The sequence below is a fragment of the Hipposideros armiger genome, unplaced genomic scaffold, assembly GCF_001890085.2.
Source record: "Hipposideros armiger isolate ML-2016 unplaced genomic scaffold, ASM189008v1 scaffold_110, whole genome shotgun sequence".
NCBI lineage: Eukaryota > Metazoa > Chordata > Mammalia > Chiroptera > Hipposideridae > Hipposideros > Hipposideros armiger.
The window spans coordinates 1,735,701-1,746,114 of record NW_017731460.1 but is presented as its reverse complement, the minus strand read 5'-3'; the positions used below and the strand labels follow the sequence as shown (position 1 = coordinate 1,746,114).

At 47.3% G+C, this 10,414-nt stretch overlaps 1 protein-coding gene across 1 annotated transcript in view; it reads right to left on the bottom strand.

Annotated features, from left to right (window-relative positions):
• Positions 1–5,206: 5,206 nt before the first annotated feature.
• SMAD3 (SMAD family member 3) overlaps positions 5,207–10,414 on the bottom strand; it is a 60,165-nt gene continuing 54,957 nt past the window's right edge. The window contains exon 9 of the mRNA XM_019647296.1: positions 5,207–9,587. Coding sequence (XP_019502841.1) covers positions 9,464–9,587 — 124 coding nt within the window. The 3' untranslated portion in view covers positions 5,207–9,463. The remainder of the gene's footprint in view (positions 9,588–10,414) is intronic.

Below are 10,414 nucleotides of genomic sequence, written 5' to 3'. Positions count from 1 at the left end.
GCGTGTTAATGCGTATTGTTATGATTCAGTTTTTTAGTAGGGGATGTATGTGGAGGAAGCCTTCCTTCAGTGGGTTAGGCATCAATAGTGAATAATCTAAGAGTTTGTCAAACTATTTTGGAATGGATTATACATTTGTATAATACCAGTCATGTTTTCAAGACCTCAGCTATTTGGGGATATTGGCCCCTGCTACGGGGCATGTAGGATAAAAGTATCCAGTAGTATCTACTTATGGCCCGTGTTAAGGAGAGTTATCATGAGCTAATAGTGCAGTAAAAGTTGCAATCTATCTAAAGTGACCTATGTACTTGCCATCACAAGATTATGGACTGTCCACCTCGGATTTAAAATGAGAGGCTTGGTTTTTGTTTTCCTTAAACGTTTCTCTATTTGTGTAACACACTGTCTGGCACATAGTAGGCCCTTAATTTTGGTTTGGATTCATATTTGATAGTTTGATGAATATGATCCCAAAGTTTGAAAGCATGTTGGTAGGTAGGGAGTGACAAGAATAAATTTTTTTTTCCTGAGAAAATCATGTGTTATGTAATAATTTTAGAGTGATGAAGACATAGATATTTTTATAATTTTAAAATATGTTATCCTGCCAGAGTATGAGAAGATTGACAGAACCAATTTGCTTGCTCCCTATTTATAGAACTTGGCCACATCTAATTCAGAGAAGCTGGAGATTCAGGGAAGCTAGACTTAGATGGCTGAGTAATATGGGATGTGGTTCAAGGACCATAGAGCACGTCAGGCCATTGCTGCAAACTACTTACATACAACACATGAAAGGTGATATACGGCTAATTTAAAGTTCCCACTCTGGAGAGGCGGGGACAAACATGTCTGCATGGCTGATGTTGGAGTCCCGTAACCTTGGGCCAGTCTCTTAACAATGGCCATGTAGAGAGAACACAGATTGCCCCTTGCCCTGCCTTGGCCTGCCACGGAAAAACAATCTTAGAAGAATCACTGTCTAAGGGTAAGATGAGAGCCCCGTGAACTATTCTGAGCTTGAGTGTTTGCTGATGCAAAGCTAAATTTAGCAAACATGTGTCTAGTGTGGTCAGAGGTTCTGATTCATTGAACGTTCTGATTGATGGAGACAGAGTTCCAGAGAATGCTGTAATGAGTAGAGGTGCTTTTCGCCCTCCCAAAATGTAAAAATAGAAAAGACAGTTTAGCTACAGCATTCTGTCATTAAATACCAAACCTTATTAGAGGATTGTAGGTGGAGAGAGTGCAGAAAATCTGGTCAAGTATACCATCTTAGTATACGGTTGGCTTGAAAACAATACCCTATTAACTTTGCCATAATTTGTATGTCTCATAAAAGTAGCATGCTGACTGCCGGGCAAATTTCTAGTTTTGATTTTGATTGCACTTGGGGTTTCTTTTAGTGATTCATGCTTGTAACTTTGGCATGTAAGCTGTTGCAGAAAGGGTCTTAGAAATTCTCTAAGTTTCATACTTACTTTGGGCATTACCTGTGCCTGTTATTAATATCTCAAGTCTTGCTCTTAATGTAGATATCTTTATTCAGAGTTAAGTGTGTATGTGACAGTTCTCCTAGTGTAGGAAGTGTCTTGCTCGATTCTGAGGCATTTCTCTGATTTGCGGAAGAGCTAAGAAGAGGTAATAGAAACAGTGTGAGCCTCTTGTTGCAGCTGAGTCCCGTTCCAGCTCTTAATGACTTACAGTTCTATTTTGTTTCCTGTTGGGAAAGTATTGATGCAAAACCTGGGCTTAATGGTCATTACTGCATCTTTGGAACTCAGGTATGGGAAGAAACAAACTTTTTTCTTATAAAACCCATTAATATCTGTTGATAGGCTCAAGTACCTCTCTCCTTATAACTAAATCTGGGAGGCACAAACAGGTCACATACAGCAGCCCATGACCAGCCTCCCTGGTCCTCACCTCTGAAGGAGTTCTTACCTCTGAAGGATGTCACCAATCATTGCCTCTCCCATTTCTTATCAACCAGGTGGCTTTAATGCTACAAAAATGTGGGCTAAGTGAGGCCTGGGGTAGGAACTTGATGAAAACAGCTGCGTAATTGGGAGCCTGATGTCTGAGCCTGATGACCTGGCCTGCATCAATCCTGCTGCTCCAGGAAATTCTCAGGAAGGTATAAAGGGTGAAGTTAGAAGGCCGCAAAGCTAAAGGTGAGAAAAAGCAACTGTAACCTGTTCCTTTCCCCGGGTGAGAGCTGAAACAAGAATCCAGGGTCCAGCCAACACTGACGGGGAACCTTCTTGGCGCCAGACTGTGCTTGGTGTGGCAGAGGCCGCAGACTTGGTAAGGGTGTAAGTCCTCGTCTCCAGGAGCTCATGGTCCAGCTCAGGTGGGAGTAGGGGACAAGCAAAACCAGGGCACAGACGGTAGAGTGTTGGGCAGAACGTGAAGAGCGCTGTGAGCAGCCGTAATTGCCGCGGGAAGAAGAGCAGAGGAAGGAGGAGCATCAAGTCTGTCATGGAGCAGTGGTCCTCAAACTTGAGCCGGGAGGGTAAGACTTTCCGATTCAGTAGGTCCAGGGCGGGGCCTGAGAAGGTGCTTTTCTAACATCCAGGTGATACTGGTCGGCTGGCCACGTTCCACACTGAGACCCACTCAGTGGAAGGGATGCATGAATTGAGCTGGAAGGGTAAGAATTTGGGCAGGTAGGTGGGTGGAAGCAGCAGGATTCTTCGTGCAAGTTACAGTATGAACAAAGGTACGGAGATGAGAAAGCAAGGAGTTATGCTGGGAGAATCCCAGTAGTCCAGTTAGAAAAATGGTGGTAGGTGAGGATGGAGGGATGTTGGAGAAAACCTTGAATTCCTACTTTGTGGAGCCTGTGCTTAATCTGGAGGCAATTGAGGTACCCCAGGTGGTTGGAGCAGAAAAGACGTCTGACCACGATTGCATTCCAGGGAAATCTGGCAGTACTATCAGCTGAGGCGATTTAGTTAGCACTGTGCTAGGAGAGCTGTGTCAAGAAGGATTCTGCGGCCAAGAATGGACCCAGTACTGTGATTAGTGCTTTTTCGCCATGGATATAGAAATAGAGAATGGTAGTGATTTTGCCATCCCTGGACTAGAGGGAGACAAATTAGGAGAATGTTGGAATGAACAGCTGTGATAAAAGGTAATCAGGAACTGTGTTTCATTCCTTCCTTCCACCATGCATAAGGACTTTCTATAGGATAACACAGGGGAAATGGATGCAAAAGATACTGCTAAGGTAGAATCTACTAGATATGGGCTCTGATTGATTCATTTATTCAGCAAAAAACGTCGTGGCCAAAAGCAGCGAGGGATGTAAGATGTAAACGCTGCTCTCAGGGAACTCATAGCCTAGAGGAAGGAGCGGCTTCCTACAGATGTCTCACCTGAGTCTCAAAGCATTCGTGAAAGTAATGCCAGGTGAAAGTAATGTCTCAAAGCCAGATGAACTGGTGATGCGCGTGGAAAAGGCCGGGACGGGGTATACTGGGGAAGAGTCGTCCATGGTGTGAGTGAGACAGCCAGCTGCAAGAGGTAAACGGGGGCCAAATGATGGTCAGCTGGTCCACGTTAAAGACCTTAGAAGCTGCTATAGCCTGGGGAGGGGTGGTGTGGGAAAGCAGGCTGCAGGGGTCCCTGCTGCATGGGGCAATGAGAGTGAGGCAACAGGACTGATCGGATGTGGGGCGCGAAGCAGGGTGGGGGACCGAGGCTTCTGTGGCTGTCGGGTGGGTAAATGGTTGAGCCAAAAATGGGGCTGAAGGCCAGAGGAGAGGGAGATGGTTTAATAAGGGCAATGATGAATTCCACTTTTTAAATTGTGAGTTTGAGGTGTTTGTGGCACCTCCATGTAGCAGCAGTATCCAGAGTCTGAAGCTTGGGATTGATGTTGGGGCTGTAAATACTGATTTGGGAGTCATTAGCATTTGTGTGACTTGAAATCTGGCGAGTTGATGAGATCACTCAGGAGGAATGTCAAGAATACATAGTGGTCTGGGAACACCAGCCCAGGAGTAGGCAGAAGGCCGAGGGCCGAGTTGCAGGCCCAACAGAGGAGACAGAGTTCCGGGACGAGGGCCTTTCCGAAAGGGAGGTCTGACCAACAGGGGCAGCTGCAGCAGAGGTGGTGGAGAGCAAGGAAAAGAAACACACAGGCTGCTCGGGACGGAGCGGGGGGCGGCTACTGATCAAAACAGTCAGAAAAGGGAGCTAGCTCCAGTGAGATGGGAAGCGATTCAGACGTGGGGGGGTGTGTGTGTGTTATGTTTCAGATCATGTTTAACAGGCAGCAGGAATTTAAAGTTGGGGAGCTCAAGAAACAGGTTAGGTTAGAGGTGTAAATTTGAGAGTCATTTGCTGAGAAATATAGACTAGATTTTTTTTAAAAAAGAAAAGCCTTGGGGAATGTTGTTTAGGGGGCAGGAGGGGAGAACTGGCCAAATAATCACGAAGTAAGGCATTTGATGCGGCTCATGGAGGCCGAATCTGGACTCCAAAGGAGCCATTCTTGTGCATTCTGCCTCCCTCCTGGTCTGGGAGGTGTTTGGACTCTGGTGAGGTGCTTAGAAAGAAGTGGCCCAGCTAAAGGATTGTTCCAGCCCCACACACCTTCCCCCAATTCTGTTTTTTCGTTTTAATCATCCTGTTTCTTAATTCATGTCATCTGGGGTCAGGGTAAGATTCAGCCAAGGAAATCATTTTGAAGTCTCTTTTTCCTTGGGAGTTCAAACTTAGGATGAATTTTCACAGGAGCTAACAGGCAAAGTTGTTGGACTGGAAAGTGTGGAAACCTGCTTTTTCATGAGTAAAACACCTCCACGCCTGTGGGAAGAGTAGGGTGCTGGCCTCTAATCATTTGCCAAAGGCCTTCAAGTGCAGGAGAAATAAATGCAAAATGCCACCGCCAAGACAGCAGCGATGGGACTGGTGTGGTACGGCGATGTGGGGAGCAGGAGAGATGCTGACCCAGGGGCTCCTGCTGTCACTGAGGGACTGGCTGGTACCCCATGTTGCCCTTGGTGAGTGGATGAGTGAGTGGGGTATTACATGAGGCTGTGGCAGAAGGTGGCCTGGTACATTCTTGGTCAAAGTGCACTTGGGCTTAGAGACATTTTCCTCTTGTGCCCTTGAGTGCCGGGGCCCCACTGAGCTCCCTCGTAAATCTTCTCCGTACACGGCAGCAGGAACGAGGCTGAGCTCCCGGCACAGGAGCTTTTCAATGAAAAGTTTATTAGAAGGGCACTTACAGGGGGAAGAGAAGGAGAAAGAGGACACAAATCTTTTTTTTTTTTTTAACAATAGTACAATGCTTAAAGAGGTGCTCTGCTCTTAAGATACAAAAGTTAGAAAAATCTAAAACACTATAAATACATACATGCTTTTTACAAAGGTATTAAAAGGTGAGGCTGGCTGAGAAGTGAAGGCGATCAACGCTGTCCACGCTTTATTCCCCCACCAAACGTGCACCGAACAGCAGCCTGGTTGCAGCAGCAGCAGTGAGGGGGTGAGAGAAGGCGTGTTGGAGAACGGGGGCTCCAGCCGTTGTGTCAAGTTCTCTCACACTGCGACCTGGCGTGGAGTCAAAAAGCCACTGCGTTCCCCAGCCCACATTTAGACCCGGCTGTGCCCCCAGCTCTTCCCAGCCACTGTCCTTGGGAGGAGAGCTTTCCCACTTTGCTTCCAAAAATTAAATAGTTGTCTGTCTTGAATAGTTGTCTGTCTCGAATGGTTTTAAGACACTACATAAATGTGAAACACCAGGATGAGAGAATGTACATGACTTGAGCGTAAAATAAGAAAATCAATTATAGAATCAGAGAATTTCTCAATCCAGTTTACACGCTAGGCGAGTTTGCTGTGTTTCTGCAGAGCTGCCTGTATGTCACTTCCCCACTGACTGGCACCCTCCCAGCAGAGGTGCCGCGTCTTCATTGTGGACCCATGTCCTCTGTATACATTGTTCTACTTTCCCACCCACTTGAGAAGTAGATGATACTCCTTAAAAGGGTGACATACATTGTGAAGACTGATACTTGAAGGGGTTTTAGAAGGGAACACTGATGCCACACCAAGAAAAATGGTACAACTTAGCTGTGTTGAGGTTTTCTTCTAGGAAAGTGGAGACACATGTAGATTTTGGGAGAACGCCCAACTCTGCCACTTACAGTCACACAGTAAGACAGGATCCAGAACTAAACTCGTGCCCTCTCGCCACTGGTAACCCCTGGTAAATAGTCCCATGAGCAGTGTGCCGATTCCTCTCCCTCCCTCTCCTTTTAAGGACTGCTACAGAGAGGGGCCTGATGGCGCTGCCCCCTCCTGGCAGGGAGTCTCAGAAATGGCAGCCTGGGGCTAAGGATGAAGTCAGGTATCTGCCTTCTCCCCAGACCACTCACATACATGCATGACATGCACACACGACTTCAAGAAAACCTTTTTCTGCGGTTTGAATAAAAGCATTTAGCCCTGGAATATGTCCAAACTAGGAAGCCAAGGGGAGAGATGGAGAAAAACAAAAGCTAAGCACAAGATAACGTGCTACAGCTCATTCCAATACATTAACAATGATTTAAAAAAATAATCACGGTCAATAAAAAAATACAACACAGACAACATAAGGACAATGGAAAAGTCTGCCAGCAGCCTTGCCCTCATGTGTGTTCTTCCTAAGAGTCAAAGTCCCCGCTCCTGACTCTACTAGGCTTGTCTCAAAATGTCAGATCTTCTGCAGCCTGCCAGGAAGGTGGCCAACTGAGATGATGTTTCAGCACAGGCCTGTAACCGGAACCCACGGGGGCGGCTACCTACGGCTGTGCTGGAAGGATCTACGTTACTAAATTAAGTTTGGAAGAGGGAGGAGAGGAAAGGGAACAGAAGTTGGCTCTGGGGGAGGTGCTTAGACTGCGGGCCTGTGCCCCAGGGCTAGCTACTCTTGAGGCCCCAAGGTGAAGGCGACCTGGTGGGGAGCCTGTGGCAAGGGAACCACACGCATCGGAAGCGGCTGTTGCCTCTTTCAACTGTCCTTTAGAAAAGTTTTTAAATGCAACAATGTCTTTCATACAACAGGATTTTAAAAATGAAACGTTTTTGTGACGAAGGACACAAATATTACACATGCTCTAAAGCACCCTCTATGCAGCCTGTGATGGAACTGGCGCCAGGTCCTACCTTAACCTCTAGGTACGGCCGAATTTATTTTCAGGGGTACCAGCGGTGGGCTTACCTATATTTTCCTTATGCTGCCTCCTCCAGCGGTCTAGTCTATAAAGAAAAGGAACCAAGTAAGTAGCTTTAGGGAAAACAGAACTAAAACTTCCTGCCTCCTAGCAGTCGCCTTCAGTTGAGCAGTGAGGGTTCTAAGACACCATCCAAAGGTAGCCAAACGTGACTAGTCAATTGGAAAGACTGGGCTGTACCTGAAGCTAGTTGCCAAGTACCTGGAGGACAGCTATGCGCCACAGGAAGCCCTCACGGGGTCAGGCAGCAGGTGGACAATGCAGGCCCTCAGAAACCACTGCCCACGGCTTTCAGAAGAGGTCAACATGGAATCACACAAAGCACGCATCTCAGACCTGACTGGGAACATGAATACACATCCAGGAGGTTCAGACGGCCACCTGTCTCTGTACAAAGTTGTCCACAGATCATTTCACACCAGGCCCAAGCTTCAGATACACAGTATGTGGCCCTCTTAGGTGGAACGAAGGGCTCTGTGTTGTCTGAGGGTTCTGTGACAACAGCCCTGTGAGAAGACTAGCATGGGTCTGCCAAGGTGTTCCTCCTGTCTCCCCGTGTCCTCAGGAGGCTTGGCGAGCACCTCGCCTACCTGGAAACCTCAAAGCCAGAGCTTCCGAGGCGTAGGTTCCTGCAGGTGAGGCACCAGGAAGCCCCCACCATCTCCTTCCAGTATCAGAAATGTCATCATACTTGAGGTTGACACCTGTCAAAAGTACTCACTTTCTTCCTTCACCTGGAATAAGACAGGACTTCCATAGGAAGCCCCTTTATTTTTCCTGGTAGAAACCCATACAGAAATATGGGATAAGTCATTTCATACAAAAACAGCAGCAAAGAATAAAGTACCAATTGCAAGTGACACTTCTGTCTGCTGTATTCTGCAAAAGGCCAGAAAAGGGCTTGCCTCTTTTATTTTTTTCCAGTTGAAATAATTTATAATAATTTTCTCACTAATTGCCACTGGGAATAGTACTTATTACACAATATAACTGCTAGAGTTGTCACTGATAATCCTCTGCTGTGAACTAGATAATCTTATATCCCAAGGGAAAGATGACAGACCTCTTTGTACCAAGCCTGCAATTTTCAAAGGTGTAAAAAAAATTTTAATAGCCCTTTCATTTGCCTATGTTGGCCTGAGATTTTTCCCTTCTGGTGAATTTGCTTCTGTTAATGTCAGCTTCCAAAAGCGCTGGCAGGTGTCTTCTCAACAAAACCTGCAAAACTTCAACTTGAGAGAGAAGTGGCTAGGTCCCGCTCTGGTTTCCCAATGTGCCAACCCAGGTTTTAGAAGTATAAAACAAACATTTAAAAGAGCACAGGATAAAGTTCATTTAATTAATGCAACTTGACTACATAAACCAATATAGCCGAATGCATAAGAATACGAAATGAGCTCTTGGGACCGGGGCCCATGCAATGTAGTGCTGCCTTAGCCTGAACGCCATCATTCCACAGTGCCTCTTGCTTCGTGTGAATACTTCATGGAGAATAACGCGATAACATAAACTGTACATTGCACTGAGCCTCAGCAAATCCTTCTAAATGCTCAAAGTGAGAAAGGACAAATTTAAGAGCATTTTTAAAGAAGAGGGCTCACTGTCCAACTTTTCCCACTGTCCCTGTGTGGTCTGAACATACACCAATCAGTATGTTCTGAGGGGGAGGCGATAGGCCCCTCTCCACCCCAAGTTAGTCCAGCTCCCCTGCAGGGTCTGCAAAGGGAGTGCTGGGGCTCCCTATGCTCCGTTGAAGAGGCATATGTCAAAAGCGCCAGAGGGCTGGACGTGAGGTTTGCTCACCCACCTGCAGGCCTTCCCCTACCTAGAACATCCACGGTGAACTCCACTCTGCAGTCCTGAACAGACAGCCGTTTCCTGTTGGACAGTGACATCCCAGATTGTTGTCATTAAAAAAGAAGGGAGCTAGGGGGAAGGGACAGGTGGTGACATAACTACCTGTTTGCTCAAGCCACCAAAGCAAAAGACATTTCTTGCCCTTCAAACTGAGGCCAAAGGGCAAATGTGTACAGCAGACAACAGCTGTTCATAAAATCCATCTCTGGGTTGGCTTTTGTGTTTTGGAGAACAGGTTGGTGCCACGTTGGTTGAGGAAGGAACATTTCTTCTTCCTTGACAACAGTTGAGTTGAGTTCCAATTTTCTCCACCTCCTCATGGCCATTTTCCCCAAGCCCGCCCTCCCCGCCCTCCCCCTTCACACCCAATGTCTCTAAGACACACTGGAACAGCGGATGCTTGGGGAGCCCATCTGGGTGAGGACCTTGTCAAGCCACTGCAATGGCCCATTCAGGTGCAGCTCGATCCAGCAGGGGGTGCTGGTCACTGTCTGTCTCCTATAACACATGGGAAAGGAAAGGTGGGAGACTTAAAAAATGTCCAGGACACAAGTCAGAATACTTTTTCCTGCTTTGGTGACAGTATTCTTCCCAGAGCCAGAGACAGGTCCTGCCTTGCTAGACCCCAGGTGCCCTAGTGGAGGTGGCCAATAACTTGCTGAAACTGCCAGGCCAAATTCCTCCAACCAGGAAGAGCTTTGAGTGAAATCAGCTTCTCTTGATGGGGTGGAGGTGGCCCTGAAAGAGTTAAACATGTAAGGCAAATTTCAGGGTACCCCTAAGGCCCACCAGTTGCTGTGACAGGCCCCCCGACAGAGAGCCGTCAGCGTGAACAAAGGTCTTCCTGAACCACATCTGTCCCGAATGGGCATCTCAGCTCCCCCATCTCCAGACCCGGGCCCAGCCCCAGCAGGCTGCGATGACGTGTGTCTGTCTGATTGAGGGGTGTTTTTTACAAAGTGCCGACAGAGTCGGCATGCCGTCGGCTCCCAATGTGCTGATATAATTCCCATCTATGGCCTTATTTTGGAAAATCTTACGAGCAGAGCGAGCCATGAAACAATTACTGGAAAAAACCAAGGCACACCACACGTTTCTTTTCCCCAAAGCACTTTGTCTAAATTCAGGCTGGTTGATGACGCAGCTCGCAGGCGAGCTCCCAAAGGCCTCCACTGAGCAAAGGCTATCTGCCTAGGCCGGAGTCGCTGGTGCCAGCTGGAGGTGAGGCCTGGGCCCTGGGCCCTGCTTTGGGCCACCTCACAGAGAGAAGGGATGAAACCTTACTCTCTTGGCCCAAAAGGCAGAAGGAGGGCAAGACTGTTCTG